The sequence below is a fragment of the Python bivittatus genome, unplaced genomic scaffold (genome assembly GCF_059951505.1).
Source record: "Python bivittatus isolate LINGU-HERP-01145 unplaced genomic scaffold, Pbiv_v1 ctg000560_np1212, whole genome shotgun sequence".
Classification (NCBI taxonomy): Eukaryota; Metazoa; Chordata; class Lepidosauria; order Squamata; family Pythonidae; genus Python; species Python bivittatus.
Window position 1 is genome coordinate 7206780 of NW_028277083.1, and position 18088 is coordinate 7224867.

Below are 18088 nucleotides of genomic sequence, written 5' to 3' on the forward strand. Positions count from 1 at the left end.
TGTATCCTTGAGAGAATGGCTCAGTAGAGTCCATGAGCCATATGTTCCTTTAAGGCATCCTGGATGACTTTTATCCAGCTTGTCCTTAAGAAATTCCCTGGTAGACAGCAAGATTTCTATTTATCACTCCCTCTGTCTAACTGCTGTGGGCTTGGGTTGCCTGATTTTGCGTCTCTATACGCACCATCTATCTCTCCTTGCATGTGAACTGTATTAGCTTCTTTTCTTTTTTAGCTTCTCCGAGAGAGAAAGTGAATTTTTTATTGTTTCATCTTTATCTGACTGATTTATGGCTGTAATAGAGGTTTGGTTTGATCTGAAAGCCGTTTGCTTCTTCCTTTCTTTCTCCCATGCTTTCAGCTAGAGGGGAGGAAGACCGTCTGGTCTGAGAAGGTGGGCCAATCTACAGCTGGATATTGCTTATACAACAAGTACTAGGCCCTTTATCAGCATAAACTTCCTCTCCACTTACAGGAATGATTAACAAAGTTGAAAAGAAATTGCAGAGGAATTCTAAGAGATATGCTTCCGAAGGCCGCAGCTTCCCGTCTATGCTGATCATCTTTGGTACCTCAGGAACAAGACTTATCGCCGCTCTGAAAAAGGCATCCGCTATAAAAAGATCACAGTTGGGGCCTCGTTAGCAGACCAAATTGAGATTGATCAATACGCCTATCATTCAAAAGGGAGCTACAATCAGAAGCCTGAGAACATGCAGCACCCTCCACTCTGTGGGCTTTGTTTTCTTCTGAGTGATCCTTGCAGCTGTAGGAAATTCACGAAGGAGAGACTACAACAAACCGTTACAGAACATCCAGAGAGGCAAACTTTTGTTCAAGGTTTCAGCCTGCTGGGTCTTCTCCCCAGGATACTGTTAGAAGCTCAAGAAGGTCAGCTCATTTTCATTTGTAATTTTATTTATTTTATTTAAAGAGCTTACATGGCTGCCTCTTTCACGTAGTGGCTCACAACCACTAATAAAACAATAGGATAAAGACAAAGCCACCCTTCCCAACCAGGTGCCAGACCAGCCAAATGATTTGCCTCCTGACTCGACCCCCAGCCTGGCCCAATGCTAAAAAGGGTAGGGGGTCCCTCAAATCTCAGGTGGGAAGCCATTCCAAAGGGTTGGGGCAACTACGGAGAAGGCGCGCCTCCAAAGTCCCATCAGATGACCACATTTAAGGGAAGGGACCTGTTTTGTTTTCTGAATAGACATGCAATATTCTGTGACTAGGATATTGTTCACAGGGCTAATGACTTGTGTTGACAGTGTGGCTGTCTCCAGAAGGAGAAGGATCCTGAATTTCAGCAAACTTGGGTTTCCTTTGAAAATTCTGACACATTCCACATTTCTTGACAGGCCTGTTTTGGTTTCTTTCCTATATGCTCTTGCCACATGAGTGAATTATGAAAATGGTAGGAAATAAAAGCCAATCCAGCAGTAGGAGGACACCAAGCTGTGGGAAGCTGCATAAAATATAGCTTCCAACGCTGGCAGTTTTAGGGAGAAGCTGTAACTCTAAGAGCATCTGTTCCACATGGAGGTGTTGGAACCAGCTAAGATGGAGAAAGATCTTTCTGAAATCCAAGAGTCAGATGATAATGAACTAAATGGAAAAGGAGATATGGAAGCATCTTATGCTCATTAAATTAATGGACTGGGCTACTATTTATATCTTAAATTTCAACAGCTCATTTCCCAGAACATAAGGGTTTTCCCTCTTCCTAAAGACTATTAAGGCAAAGGTCACAGAATGTATGAATTTCAGTCTTATCTTCAGTTATTCTGGTTTTAAAAATATACATGTTCTAGACTATAATCATATCAGAGGGCAAATTCAATTTTACCACCAGAAAAAAAATCCTATTTGCACAGTGTTAAGTATCTAATTCCATAAACAGGAATACTTTGAGCTTCTAAAATTATACATCTTTTTTTTAAGTGGAGCTTTCATCAGTTCACTTATCCTACCTCAGTTCACTTTAGGTAAAAAATAACAATCAGGGACAAACATTTGTGTACATCAGAGTTAATAACCTGCATTAAAAGCTCAGTGCTCATGTTATCACTAAAGCCAAACAACACAATTAGCTATTTTGAACAGAGACTTCTGACTCCAGCGTCACTGTAAGCAAAAGTATGTAATTAAGATCATCCTCCCTTTTCATCACAGGAAGATTCCACTTTTACATAAGCCACAGTACCTGTTTAGATCCAACGTGATGGAAACTGACATAACTCCAGTTGAGGACAAGCCTGGATCAAACCATGATTGTCCACAAGGGAGACCAAGGCCAGCTGCATCCCAACTGAACTAAAAATGGATCTGATCAAATCTGGAGAAATGGAAGGAGGTGAAGAAGGAGATGTAATTTCTTCTGAGGACCTTTTTCTTAGATATGCAGAATATTCAATCTAGGAGATCAAATATTACAAAATGATGAAAAGGATCCTTTGTTCCTTTCTTCTGAATAGCTCTAAAACTAGGTCACTAGGAAAAAAATCCTGACAATCTTGTCCTCCTGTTGCACTTTCAAATACTGGGGGTTGGGGAGGGGGCAAAATAGAAATGTTAGCTCAATGAGAGCATGGTGTGCTATTGAACTCTGAATCTCAATTCAATATCAAACCAGAGCAAGACAAATCCCACCCCAGCATGGTACTTCCACTTTTGTTAGTCCCTTGGTGAAATTAGTCATCTATAAAACAGGCATTTGCTAAATAGTTCTGGCTTTGTGCCCCATTACCCACCAAGCCCAGCAACAATATAATAGCCAAGAAGACCAAAATGTCAGGACGACCCACCACATGGACTATAAAGAGCTGGACACTTGACAACCCTTCTTGAACCACTTGATCACTCAGAGGAAACATGCTTCAAAAGTATTGATCATTCTCTCTTGGCAACATTACTCTGGCTGGATTTACCCTTTTTGCAAACTCAGGTTTTCTTTTACTTCCATGTGCTGAATAAACCAAACGGCTGGATTCTCATGACCCAGTAAGTCCAACATGTCTGGAGCGTTGGAGAAGACCTTTCTACTGAAATATATTGACAGCCAGATCCTGGCAAAGCTACATCTAACTGTCAGTGATGTTTAAAGGCACTTGCAGCAAGAGTAGCCAATCTATTTAACAAGATATAGTAGTGGCACAGTTTGCTGCTACAAATGGGGTTAGTGGTGTTCCCCAATGGGGATATCCTCCAGATGTACCAACTTTGATGTACCAACATTTCCTAGCCAGCATAGCCACTGCTAGAATTCTGGAAGTCTGCATATTTGGAAAGTGCCAAGGTTGGTGGAGAAGACTTTAATATTAGGGACAAGAGCATTTAGAAACGGTGTTAGAGAACAAAGCAAGGAGGCAGCAGAACTGAAAAATGGTTTTAGACATTTTGTCCCACATTTCTCCTGAACTCATGCCAAACAAGCATATAAAACCAGGTGAGCAGGACCGGATTGCAAAAATCCAGACCACCACTGGATGGCATCAAAAAGAGAGGCTCTCATCCAGAATCCACTTTTCGAGGAACTTCCAGTCTTTCCAAAGATCATTTTTATTGCCCTTAGAATTATTTTTAGTCATTCAAACCTTCTGTGAAGAGGGGCAAGTGAAAATCCTGAGCAAACAAACACACCCATTAATTATCTGGAGGGAAAAACAACAACAAAACCGTCACAGCTGGCGGGAGCTAAAACATGACTTTATGCTGGTTTGTCTACAAATAAATACAGAGTGTACCTCGTTGACTAAATCTATTGTTTTTAGAATGTGCTTGGATGGTACAGTCAGCTTTACTTTAAACCCCTCTGTTCTCATGATGCACTCAAAACGATGTCTAAACAAAGGAACCCGCCGCTCTGCTGGAAAGGGCTTAGTCAGTGTCCCACATCAGCTTGTTTGCCTTTACAGCTGGAATTTGCTCGTAAGCGTGCAATGCTGACAATATTGGTTATCTCCCTGAATAGGGCAGGATCAAATTCTCCTTTGCAAATGCCAGGAACCATCCAAATTATGCACTGAATTCTGTGCCACTGTAACCTCCTCCCTCTCTGTCATCCCACATCACACACATGATTCTAAGAGGGAGAACTAGTCATTTCTTTAATATTTAACTGAAATCCTTTTTTTCCCCCCAAGAATGTTAACTCACTGATTGGACTCTTGCTTTCTGCAGAAAACAAAGCCTGCTTTGTCCCTCCTTTGAATCTCTCCCTTCAGACAGATAAAGGTAGCAACTGCCTTTGCAGTGCTTCCTGTAATATTTGCAGGGTTGTTTTTTTTTTTTTTTCTGGTTTTGCAACTTTTTTCAAAATAATCAGCAGGGGTGAGAAAAAATATAGGCGGTTATAAACAAACATGTTTGTGTACTGCTTCTGATTGGACAACTGAATCAGGAAATTCAGAGGAGTAGAGAAAAGAAAGTACTTTAGTTCAGGAATTGCCCGTTTCTCTTTCCTCTCTGCCTCCTTGCAAGGGACGCTGTTTTGGCTTTTGTTTTTAACATCTTGTCCAAAATGCAGTCACATTTAATCATCAGTTCAGTGCATTCTTTAAAAAGAAAACAAAAATAATGCATTGCTCTTAGATCTTTGTGATTCCAAACACTAGCTCATGCCATTTCCGTGTTTTCCACTGCTGCATATTATTATTGTTGTTGTTGTTGAATTGTTTTTTGCCCACATATTGCCTCTGTCTAAAATGTCGCTCTTCTGCCAAGGAATATTTCTCCACCAAAGCTAACCAAGCCATGAGAAGCAGAGTCAACATCCTTCTCAAGCTCTTTATAGGGAAGACTTTAAAAATCTAAGCCATCCTCTTCTGTTTTGCCTCTGGCAAGAAAGCCCCCCCCCCTGTAAAAAAATTAACATTGACAACAACGATGCATGTCTTAGAAAACTGGGCAGCTTACCACTCAGAAGATTTACCTTGTGAAAGGCACTGATTAGCCAGAGCAACTTGTCCAGAGTGCAAGTACAAATTGAGACGAGTAAAGATGCTGGTCAGAGATGGAATTGTAATAAAGCAGAAGGCAACACAAGCCTAAAATAAGGAAAGAACAGCTTCTGAAGATCAACCATATCCAGGTTTTTTAGATTCAGACTTTAATATCAACCTTTGAAATGGAAACTATTTTTGTACATTTTATCTATACAGTAGCGCAATATAAATAACATATTTAATGTAATAAATATAAGTAACATATAATATTGGCTAAATATAAGATTGGCTAAACAAGAAGCCTATTGGGGAGGTTTTCCCAGGTCTTTTAAAAGGCAGATTCAATCATCAGAGAGGATGCAGATCAGACTGAGATCTCTTCCCCTACAAGGAGTCATCAAGCCAAGATTTAGCGGTAGGTCTCAACCACCAATTGTTCCATGTCTGCACCTACCCTGACAAACGCCGCGGTCTTTCTGGAATGATTCCCTTTCATCACTTTTCTTGTTTCCATCGCCAGCTGATTCACGCTCTGTTTTGGAAGATAATGTTACCAATGGGGACAACTCTGCACCCCAGTCACTTAAAGACTTAACGACACAGTACCAAGAGCAGTTCAAGGAACAGAGCAAGCTTAGTGTGATGTTGAATTAGATTCAGAGGTGAAGGAAGGTAGAACTCCAATGATATGCAAGTGGACAAGTATTAACTCTGCACGAAAAAGATCAAAAACCTGCACAAAGATAGGCCAGACACACACGGGGAACTGAACGTAAATGATGCTGGGACATTACCAAGGTGGGTCAAAGGGGTAGACTCTGCTCAGCGTTTTCTAGGAATCTGAGGATATCAGTAGATGAGCAGGGATGGAAACTAGGTAGCATTGTATCATACACTAGTTGACTGAGGATATTATGTTTTTTCTTGACTCAGGAGAACAACTGGCATGAGCATCCATTAGAAGCCATTAGAAGGACTTTGCATGTACCATGAGGTCATTTGTGCCATGTCATCCTCACACCAGTGATGCAATTATGTTGTCTGGGTCAGCTACAACATGCAACTGCCCTGAATTATTGCATCACTTGCATTATGAAGTTGTGGTATGCTGGAATCTCTTGCTCTCCCATGGATACCCCCATGGAAACTGGGGACAAGATGGGGAATTAAAATTATGATGAGTTCATTTTATGGCACATGCTACAATTTTTGTATGCTTCTTCTCTCAAAATGGTCAGAAACTGAGCTTCTGATTTGGGGGGGCATTTCTGATAAGAGAATAACCTCCCATCCCCAAGCCCCAAAATGGATATGAGAGGTTCATATATATATATATATATATATATTCAATTTATTTATTTGAAGCATTTATATGCCCGCCCAACTCACTGTGACTCTGGATGGCTTACAATAAACCAAAAGACAATAAACCAGTCACAATTATAATCTAATGTACAACCCTTAATAGGTGACTAGGGATTCGCTACTACTGTCCCCCTTCAGATGGGACTCCAAACATCCTGGTCCTAGTGCCCAAGGAGAAACCCGCATTTTTAAATGCCTTTCTAAAGGCCAACTGATTTGAGGCCAACTGTATGTTTGGGTGCGGGGTTGGGGAGGAGCAGAGGAATTGTAGCTTAAAAATTGCTCAGCATGTTGGCTGGGGAATTCTGGGAGTTTTATTTATTTATTTTTATTTATTTATTAAATTTCTCCCCCGCCCATCTCCCCCCAATGGGGGAACTCTGGGTGACTCACACAGAACATTAAGAACATAAATATATATAAATACATAAAACTATCGATTTTGAAGTCCATGCATCTTAGCGTTGCCAAAATTGAGAAACCCTGGCCTAGCCCTGATGACAAATTCCTAGTTCCTAGCTAACTGAACTCCTTCTGAACCTCTCTCCCTGCCAAACAATTACTGACGTATCCCTAGACATTGCAAATACGTAGGGTTAAGATTTGAAACTTGCTTTAAAGAAAGCAAAGCAAAACTGACATTCTTAAAAGGTGGCATCAGCTCACTGCCCTGGAATAGCAGCTCCGGTTACGCATTGGTGGGACCACATTCAGACTAAGATCCTATCCGTGCTGCTGATTCAGAAAGGGAAGCAAAAGTGGTAACGTCTGACAGCGGGTGCCGATTTCAGGCTTTTTGTCACAGCAGCCGGCTAACGTCGGACATAAAACAGCGCCCAGAAATGTTCCTTCTCTCCTGTTCAAACGTTTAGGTAGCTGACCTTGCCTTGCGGAGAAATGTAAGGAATGACAATGCGCAGCAGCAAAAAATAGCTTCGCCGTTCATTTGCCCGGAAAACTACGCTTACGTGAATCAGCTGGACGAGAACAGGTTCCAAATGGCAAAACATGGATCTGGCTTCCACGTAAAAATTCAGCTGCTGCTCAAAGTCCCGGCCAAACGATACCTGGGATTAAAGAGATTCACCGAGCAGTTTTGTGAGATGTAGCAGCGGCATCTGGTTACCCATTCTTTCCGTTTTATTTGCAGCGCGGTCTCTAGGGGAACAGTTGCAAAGAAGGGCCTGTATCTGCCTCACAGCAGGGCCAGAAAATGTCTTTTCTTCCCAGTTAACGTCTAGGAAATTCCTCACTCTTTTGATGTGATGGGAACTAAAGAGCAGCTCTGCTGGATCCATCCAGAAGATCCATTTCCTTCAGGATCCCATGCTAGGCAGCATGCTTTCCAAAACCTCACAAACTAAACAGAAAAGCCCCAATCCCCCCCGCCCCCCATGGGTCACCTAAGCATCCTTTTAGGGATCAGAACTTATTGTCAAATGAACAGGGGCAACCTTCCATGAATTTAAAGCCAGCTAAGCTGGGAGCTATCACTATGTCTTGCAACAGGGATCTCTGTAGAAGGCAAAAAAAAGGGGGAGTGAGCCACTGGATCACCATAGCTAGGGTGGCACTGGCATCAGCGGGCATGATGAGTGGCTAATCTTCCACTTTACTTGACATGGAGCCATCAGCAAATACCATCTTGCACAGGGATTCTCTCTTTCCCATGCTCCAAAGTTGAGAAAATGATAATGACTGTTTGGCACCTACACAGCCAAGAAAGACCAGTGTGGTACCTCCTTCTCCATGACTGCCCAGCTCAAGGCCAAGACAACCAGCAGAGAAGGTGCTTCTTCCTCCAGATGAGGTTGGGGGGGGGGATTAATATTTTAGAAATTAAAATCCTTCTCATTCTCACACTCCAAAGGAGAACAAACATTTGGCACCTGCAAGCCAAGAAGGACCAGGTAGAACCTCCTCCCACAGATCTTTCCTGTTCAAGAGCAAGAAAAGCAGTCAGGGGAGATGTTCTTCCTCCAGTTCGGAGGGTTGGATTCTGTGCAGTCTAAAGATGGGGAAGGTGAATTTAAGACAGCAAAGACTGACTGGGCCTATCACTCCCACCAGGCCTTTCCCCTCAGTATGAGCCCAAATAAAGATTTAAAGGGCAGTACAACAAAACAGGAGAGCCAGTTTGGTGTAGTGGTTAAGATACTAGGCTAGAAACCGGGAGACTGTGAGTTCTAGTCCTGCCTTAGGCACAAAGCCAGCTGGGTGACCTTGGGCCAGTCCCTCTCTCTCAGCCCTAGGAAGGAGGCAATGGCAAACCACTTCTGAAATCTTGACAAGAAAACTGCAGGGACTTGTCCAGGTAGTTGCCAAGAGTCAACACTGACTCGAAGGCACCCCCCCACACAACAAAACAGATTCTCACCATTCTTATAAATCCATTTATCAAAGAGGCCAACGTTCGCTTTTCGTCTTCCAGAGTCAGTGCACTAGAAAAGAACATTTCGAAGCATCAGTTGTTAAAAACACAATGTTCATGTAACTGCTTACATGTCTATTTGGGAAGTCTCCTAAAGTGAGAATGAATCCCAGGAAAGTGGGCATGTAACTGCAGCTTTATTTTTTCCCCAAAGGGCTAGTGGCTGGAGGGAAAAGTTGCCTGGTCAAAGAGTGGGAAAAGTTTCTTACATGTAATAAACCCAACCAAGGTCACCCAGCATCTGTTTGGGAAAGCATGAAAGCTGCCTGGCCTTCCCCCTCAGATGCAGAATACTGTTAAGACAACGTGTTGCAAAGCACTGTGAGTGGGAAAGGTGGAGGAAAGTAACCCCCTGAATGCTGGAAGAAGCTTCTTCTCTGACCATTGCTGACACTGGAAGAGACTACCTTAGGAGGAGGAAAGACTGCAGGCTACCAGGGGTGGGGGCTGGTTGGGGACTGATTTTGAGCACCCCTAAACAGTAGGGCCACGTGTTCAGGATGGGGGGCAGGAGGAGGAGTAACCTAACCATGCTTGACTTTTCTGCCTCTTCTCTGTCAATTCTTTTGGGTTAGGGTTGCATCGTTGGACAAGATGGCTAGGTGGAAAACATGTCCATGAAAGAGTGATTAGAAAAATCCAGCAATTGGATTCACGCATTGCGCTACAATCTAATGTGACTGCTTGCTTTGGTTTGGCATAGCATTTTAAGTGAACCTAGTCATTCTGATTTGCAAACCATCACTGATGGCTCAGACCAGCCATAAGGAGCCTTATCTTTAGTTGACAACAGAATGCTGGTTTTTTTTTAAGGCTAACAATAATATTTAAGAATTATATAGCATTTGCAAGTGTTAGAAGCACTGAATGTGTGTTCTCAAGAAAGCCAGCATTTTCCAATATATTGCAGGGAGGGAAGACTAGAGACCGAGCAAAAAAATTGGGAGAAGATGAGCTTCTGAACTGGGAATAACTCTAAAGTATTATTTCAGAAAGCAGATGGCTTAGGGCAATTGTTTTATTATTGCACATGTTATTAGTTACAGCAAAAATCTTAATAGACTCAATATTGGATTTATGGTTACAGGCATGGAAATGCATTTGTTTCTGCAAATTGGGTGTCATTAATTTAAAAAAAAAAATTGATTTCGCATTTATTTAAATTCAATTACTAGAGTTAAGGAAGCAAAGAGAGTGGGAAACCTACATTTTGTTCCCAATGTTGCCAAAGAACTCCCATGAAGATTAACTCCACATCTTCAGAAAAGTTCAGATGTGATAATATGCAACAGCCTAAACGTACATGCTACTTTTCATCATCTGAAAAGCATACGCCCCTACGAATAGGGGAATAGCTAGCAACTCCGCTAGGTAGGCTGAAAAAGTGTATTGCTGGCAAAGGTGTAGCAAGGAAATGGGTTCCTTCTTGATAATACTTGGCCAAAAATATTCATGCTCCACAAAGAACCAGTTGGAAGTCAGAAAGCATGATCCAGAAGATGAATTACCATAAGCCATTTGAGTCAGCTCCAGTGATCCTAACCATCTACTGACCTCGGGCAACTAATTCAATTGTTAAATATGGGAAAGTTAACTTTGCGAACTTCCAGTGAGCCGTGGTGAACTGAACACGTCCCTGGATAACGGGGATGACATTATGGCTGAAATTCAGGGCTGGATGCAGAATCCGGACTGGCGAAATCTCTCTGGAGTAAGGAGAGATCTCGAGATCACCCATGCGTACTCCACACAGTTACTTCTTGTGAGTAAACCACAGGAACAGATGTTTTCATGGTCGCCTGGTGAGTGGAGCAGCTGGGATCAGAGCTCATAGCCACAACGTAGCCTTTTTTGGACTCAAAGTTCTGCCAATCCTCATTTCTTAAGTCACTTTGGACTTTAAATGTTTTACTACTTTGTAAATATTAAGAACCTCCAAAATGGCAAGTTTTATGGTTTTCACCAGGTGAGTTTTAATCCAACCTTTTGCAAAAGAAGTTTTAAATGTGATTTTAAGATTTATAAAAATTTGTATAAAGGAATTAACAGCAAAAGGGTGATGGGACCGTTGTTTTTATAAAGTTACAAATGGACTAAAGGCCCAGGTGGATTTATTATAAAAAAAATAACTTTGCCTGAATTGGTAGCTGAGAACATTATAGGTAGAGCAGCCATCAACTGTCTCATGAAGTTTTCCTAAAATTGCTTTTCATAGTTCAACCCCTGACCTTACCCCCTCCCCCATCACCACTCCCGCCTTTAGACCAGGTCCTCTGTTTCAGCAAAAAACACTGTATTGATATAATTTGTTTAATTTTCAACCAACAGTTTTACATTGTAGGTGTTAAATCATTCAGGAAAGGACTACATCTCTTCTGTTTTCTGGATGTGTGCGAGGCACTACAGTAAAATTGGGATAAAGCTCCCATCTGCCCTGCTGGCTTCGCATCAAAGAACATGGGCTGAATCGCAACTGCTTCGTGCCCAACGAAGCAGACATTATCAAAGTGGAAACACTGCCTGACCATAATAGAGACAGAACGCAGGAATGGCGCTTCTGTGTTCCTGGCACTCTATTGTCACTAAACAGGAGATCAGCTTTCTGCAGAAAGAGCGATAAAAATAGCATCCTACAAGGGAGAATTCATTTCATGTGGACAGGAGTAAGATTTGTTTTCAGTATCAATAAGACTGCTTCTCAAAAGGACCCACATCAATCCTGCCTTGTTCCCAGCGGTGCTTAAGCTTTTTCCAACAAAGGCATTAAATTGAAAGCACGTCTCACACAAGTGTGTCACTTGCTTTATCCTTTTTAACGGTCTTAAAATGTCCCTTGCCCTCTCTCGCTCTCTGTGAGTTAAACTGTGAAGTCATTTGCCAGAACATTCCTTCAGTTTGCATTTAAAACACCACTTTCTCCTGGCTTTTTTCTTTTTTTCCTAAACAAACGGTAGCCTTATTAATGAGGGCCCTGAAAAGAACTGGTGCTTGGAAAAAGACCAGTCCTTTCTGGTCCTTCCCTAGGTTATCCTGGAACTCAGAAGTGATCATGACATCCACCCTTGTGGAAAGAAATGGAAGGAAAAGGAAAATAACTTACTTTACTGAATCATGCATCGTTTTGCACACGTGCAGTAGGGCGTTGAGAATCACGGGGTCCTTGGTAGATTCCTGTTGGTGCCTAGGAAGTAAATGTGCATTTTCAAAAACAAGAATGAGAAGCACTTGGGCTACAGCCTAAATCAGGGTTCCTCAACCTCAGCAACTTTAAGATGGGTGGACTTCAACTCCCAGAATTCCCCAGCCAGCCATTGAAGTCCACCCATCTTAAAGTCGCTGAGGTTGAGAAACCCTGGCCTAAATGAAAATGGTAGCTCCTTATTTGATGTATATTCAAATAAATTCAGAATGGCCAGAGAAATTGGCCTACAGTTTAAACACACACACAATAAAAACAAATACATCTAAATGCAAGGAATAAAGTAATAGATCTTTAAAGATACCTGACTAGAGATGGGTCTTTACAGATTCCCTATAGGCAGAGAGGTGGGTCAGGGTTCAAGAACAACTCTTGAAGGAATGCATTTGATAGCCTGGGAGCACCAACAAACCTGTGCCTGACAAATGGATACTGCAGGCCTTTTCTGAAGATAGCTCACTCCATTCACAAGGCAAAGGGAAGGGAAATAAATTAAGGCTCCGACCCTATATACCAGAAGAGGGAAAGGTGCCCCCCTCCATGGGTCCCTAACAACGCCCAGCAGCCCCAGCCCATACCGCCAATACTGCAAGGAAGAGCACAGCTCTCCGCACTTTCTGTGCAAAGCTTACACGAGAATAGGATGAGGTCAGCTAAGACCAGGTCTCTCCTGGACCCCACTGTCAAACTTGAATGAAGATCAGGAAGAGAATATCTAGACCTATTTAATACAGGAGGCACCTTTGAGACCAAGGCCTGGATAGATCCTGGCCGTCAAAAGCCAACAAGAAGCAAAGCATCTTTGGAATCTTCTCCACGGTATTCGGACTCTAGCCAGTCCTTAAGACAAAAGAGCAAACTGAAGAGACTGATCCCATGACCTCAGCTTTGTGGCACCGTGCAAAAGGGACTGACCCCAGGGATCTGGAGACAAAGAAATTGAATTGCAAATCGGGACTAATGTTAGAAAGGAAGCGTTGTGTTTTGGCAATCAAATCTCGGAAGAAGATTGTTTTGTCCTTCTCTCTGAACAACTGGAACACCAGGAAATGCTAAATATCTTCATCCAACTTGATGGGGCACAATTCTACCCAAGGGTCCAGTTCCAATGCAGAGTTTTTGTGTGAGTTTGGTTTCTGCCAGCAGGGTGCTTTTCTGCTCTATCAAAATGCCCCCAGTTAAAAAATGTTTTGGAGAAGATGATCTAATTTTGCTCCTTATACCACAAACATTCATTTGGAAAGTAAGGTTCCTATGAATCGTGAAAGACCTCTGCCAACCAGCATGGACTAGTATTTTTATTTGTAAATAGAAGTCACATATGAGACATCCATTGCCCCTGAAATGCTGCATCACTGTACAAAATCAGAACCACAAGACTCTTCCAAAACCAAAATGGAATGAGAAAAAAGAAAAAAAGCTTGCTAATCAACATCTATCAAGGTTTAGCTGTCATCATAAAACAAAAAGGAAATAAACATCTGAAAGGGGCGTTTAGCACTGAAAAAGAAGGTATTTTGATGAATCTCATTTCAATTAGAACAATGCTGACTGTTCTCTTTTCACAATGCAGCTTGTTAACACGGCACTCCTGTGTTTTTCTTTCAGGATCACAGTTGCCATCAGCAAAGAAGAGAAACATATGGCAAAAAGATTGTTTCCGCCTTTTCAAGCTGCTTCACGGGGAACAACACGCCTGTAAACAGAAGCCCTGCATTCTGTGAAATCAATCCATTGCTTAAAAATATTATTGACAGACTAAAGCAGAATCATTATATCCATGTAGCTATGCAGGCATAAAAAGCAGGATTTGCAGGAAAATATTTCCTTCCTGTCCCCCTCCTTCCATTTTACTTTTCCAAACCAAGTCCTTGCGCACATTCTTTTCTTGTTTTCTTTTTCCAAGTGCCCATTTTTGTGGGCATATACTATCAGAGCAGGTTATTAGAAAGTGACACTTAGAAAAATTTGCAAATGTGAAAATTCCTCTTCAGGTGCCCAGCTGGGGGGATGTGCCAGTATCATCTGAGAAGAAATTGCATGTTCTCTTCCTTCAAAAGCATTGCTTTCATGATGTGCAATTTAATTCCCATTTTAAAAAGCAAATAGAATCCCATTAATTATTTTTTCTGATCAGGTATCAGCTCTGGTAAGCAGGTAACTTATACACCCAACCTTTTTTTTTTAGAAACACTGGGCACAATCCAACAATGTAAACTTTACACAAATCTTTCTTGCATTCTGGAGTAAACAATTCAGCACCCACCCGAACCATTCATGGCTTATTTTCTACTTTACTGTATACTTGTACTTTATATGGCCTTATTTCTACACTGCCTAGAGGCAGTTCATAAATCTTCTGAGTAAATAAAGGAAGCATCTAGCTCTGCTTTCTGATCTGTCCTTCTGCAAATGTTCACTCCTCATTGCATTTCTGGATTGTACCCAGCATGTCCAACAGCAAAACCAATGTTTGCAAGAATACGATTGCTTTAATGCATTCAGTTGCATAATAATTTATGTATCTAAATAACAGATCAATACAAATGAGAATATATTTTAAATTCTTTATTTAGAGCAATCTTAGGTGCCTTTCAAAACCTTTCAATGCCAAATGGACTGCAGATGAATTCTATCCGTCACACTTAACAGCACCTAAATAGATTTGTCTAGATTCTCTGAAGTGCACTTAATCAGAAGACTTTAGACTTACTTAATAAAAGCTTCCATGATGCACTTACAAACTTCTACTCTCACAGTCTCTTTCTGGAACATATCCAGGAACGGTAAGAATTTCTCCTAGGAAATCAAGGAAAATGTTAAGTTTAGAGCCCTATGCTCATATCTTTGTATAACTGAGGATGAAGTTGCTTTGTCATTGGCAAGGCACAGCTATGTTTGGGGCAAGTACCATGGAAATCAATGAAGATTGATGTGGGCTTTCTGCCTAAGACACAGTTGAGAGGACAACAATCAGTTGTTCAATTGAACCCAACTGTGTATTTGGAAGCCCAACAGTTTTCCAAATTCAGAGGACATGGAACACCAGCTAGTTGGAATTCCTTAACTCTGGGAAGGCAGCCAGGTGGCTGTTTGAGCTTCACTTAATATTCTGAGAGGAAAGACCAAACAGGCAGAGCATGTCATGCTCATGAGCAGAACTAGCATGTTTTGGACAGTTGTCCTGCTGATGGACAAAGCTGGACCCTTTTCCATGTAATTTCTTTCCAACGTTCCACCAGGTTGCAAGGAATAACAATGATGGTAAGCTTTTGGGTGAAAAATAGGGATATGCAAAGTTTTGAATTTGAACTCTTTATAAAATCTGATATGCCCCATTTCAAATCTGAAACAGGCTGTTTTTGGAAGTCACCAGTTCTGTTCAAGTTCACTCCCTTAAGCTCAAAACATTTCCAAAACAAGCAATGTGGCCCTTTCCAAACTCGAAACTCCCATTTTGAACTCAAAACTGGGTGGTTTGAATTCAAGACAGTTCAAATTCAGAACCTTTTCTACCACTCCAGAAAGAAACAGTGCCAATGATTTATATCACCCCTTTCCTTCAAGTAACATACATGGTCTCTGCCTTCCATTATATTCTTACAAGAAATTCACAGGGAAGGTTGGCCTGAAAGACAGAAATTAGTTCAAAGTCCCCAGATGACCTCCAAAGCTGAATGGGAACTTGCCTCCCTGTCTTCAATCTGAGTCCAACATTCATTCCCTGCCAGAGGACTATATCCCCTGGAACTCCCTAGCCAATGTGGCCAACAGCTAAAAATTCTGAGTTGTAGCCCAACCAAACTAATGACCAGCAGAGGGAAACATCCTAACCACAGCAAAATCATGTCACTTTGGGGTAACCTTCCCCTTACAATAAACTTCCAGAGTTCATAAAAGATCTGAACACCCTTTTGAGAAAAGATAAACTTTATATTGCAGAATACCATACCTGCTTTGGAAGGTATCTTGTCAGTGAGAGAACTATAAAACTAAAAGAAGGAGGTATGATTTCAATCTGACTCCACATCCCAACAGCCCCTCTGCTTTTCACACTCAGGGATATGTGAAGTTCTTGAGTTTCTTCAAAACCAAGAAGGGGCTGGTAAAGGAAAGCCGTAGTTTGGGGATGGGAACATTAAGACATGTATGAATGAGATTTTCTTCTAATTCCCAGATCTGCTCATCTGTCTTCCAGCTAACCTCAAATTGTCTCCAAGAGAAAGTGCACATTTCTTTTAGACAGTAGGAACGCAGGATCCTTGTAGCCCCATAGAAACTCACCAATGAAAAGAGAATGGAGAAATCATGGAGATAGGTGATGACTTTCTGAATTATTGATTGAAGCTAAGATCAAGAAAGGAGAAGAAAAAAACATCCAGTAAGGATACTCCTCCTTTTTATCAACCCTAACTCTAATTTCCTTTCATTTGAACCTACTGCCTCTGTCCTGTCCTTCAAGCATAAATAATATTGTTTCTTTGTTAAAAAATAGCCATGTAAGTTTTGCAATAAGTTTGGTTTTATACCATGCACACGTGCGCATGCGCACGCACGCACACACACACACACTAATGCATCTGGTTTCATTTGCTTTAGATCACTCTATACTGTATTTTCTTCTTAAAACAGGCTCAGGGTCATAATACGTCGGCATTAAAGCCACCCAGATTTCCCAGATCTACTGTACTATTTAGCTCAAGCACCTTTCTTTGCGCCCTTTTAGAAATTATGACTGAACTCTCCTTTTACCTGAGGGTAGGCCTCTTCAAAAGCCCGATCTGGAGTCATATGTTTAATGACATCAGCTAAAACGGTATTGACTTCGCGCTTCTGCAGATGCAATAAAATAAAATAGCATCACAGTGGTCATAAATTCAAAACTATACAAAGCCAGGACAAGTATATTACGAAGCTGAATAACTGAGCAGCTTTTTCCTACGTGACTAGCATCAAACAACTGGAATTCTTTAAGGCAGGGCAAATCATATTTTAAGACAATGCTGGCTGGGGAAGCTTATGACAGTTCAAATCTATTGCATCTGCAAAGTGTGATAGATTTGCAACCTTCTACGCTGAGAAGGCAGATTTCAAGATTTAATCCAATATTAAAGCTTGTAATACCAAGAAAGTACTCATGTTTTAGGACTGGATATCCTACCATGCAGATGTAATAGCTATGATATATTGCTGCAGATATTTACAGATTAATGTACACCACCAAACTGGAAAAGCTACGGAAACCAATTACAATTAGAACTCCAAGATTTGCTCTTTTTTGTTCCACTCTGGAGACAACTGTTCCTATTGCTATGTCAAAGTTCACTAATGACAAATGCATGATGTTACTTTCAAGGTCATTCATTCTCACTGCCTCTTAAACACTCCCCCAAGAGATATCAGCTTGACCTGTGAGCAACATCTAGATAAATGCCAGGCGTACCTACTTCCACTACAGCAGTAGCAAATGCTATAAACTGTCATAAAGGGGGGAAGAAGGGAGAGAAAGGAAAGAAATTAATATTGAAAAATGAAGGGCTTAAATCCGCACCTACCGTAAAATGCCTGCAAGTATATTCCATCCAGATTTCTGCACAATTTATATAATCCTAAAAATAAATGCATGGGCATTACATTTCAAGGCACTTTGACATGTTTTCACCCCACCCACCCTGCTTTTTCCATGTTTAGCTGATTCTCTAGGAAATGAGGTCAAAATATTACAACCATCTATTTATTTATTAGATTTATATCCCTCCTTTTATTCAGGAGCTCAAGCTGGCATACTCTGTGCTCCCTCCTATCGGGGGGAATAGAATTTGAGTCTTCCCACTCCTGGTCCAGTACCTTTACCATGGAACCACCATGGCTCTTGGGCTGAGAGGGAGGGACTGGCCCAAGGTCTCCTTGGGAGCTTCTGTGACTCTAGAACCTCAGTATTCCTGCTTCTAGTTCAACTCCTTCAAAGCTGCACCACATTGTTCTCCATAAGTGAGGCCAAGAATAGACAGAGGAGGACCTACAACATTGCCTGCCCCCCCCCCCAACTCTTTGCTAAAATCCTTTAATAAAACCTCAGGTAGGAAGCTGGTCTGGTGCAAATCAAAGTATCAGCTACTAATATAAGATTGATTGCCCACAATGT

At 41.5% G+C, this 18088-nt stretch overlaps 1 protein-coding gene across 2 annotated transcripts in view; it reads right to left on the bottom strand.

The window, feature by feature from the left end:
• VPS35L (VPS35 endosomal protein sorting factor like) overlaps positions 1 to 18088 on the bottom strand; it is a 46616-nt gene that overhangs the window by 5075 nt on the left and 23453 nt on the right. For both annotated transcript variants that reach the window (XM_088148105.1, XM_088148104.1), the window contains 10 exons: positions 17499 to 17552; positions 16696 to 16776; positions 16228 to 16290; positions 14657 to 14742; positions 11845 to 11925; positions 8691 to 8754; positions 7282 to 7380; positions 5403 to 5480; positions 4936 to 5050; positions 473 to 612 (listed from right to left, as the gene is read on the bottom strand). In XM_088148105.1, the coding sequence (XP_088004231.1) occupies positions 473 to 612; positions 4936 to 5050; positions 5403 to 5480; positions 7282 to 7380; positions 8691 to 8754; positions 11845 to 11925; positions 14657 to 14742; positions 16228 to 16290; positions 16696 to 16776; positions 17499 to 17552 (861 nt within the window). The remainder of the gene's footprint in view (positions 1 to 472; positions 613 to 4935; positions 5051 to 5402; positions 5481 to 7281; positions 7381 to 8690; positions 8755 to 11844; positions 11926 to 14656; positions 14743 to 16227; positions 16291 to 16695; positions 16777 to 17498; positions 17553 to 18088) is intronic.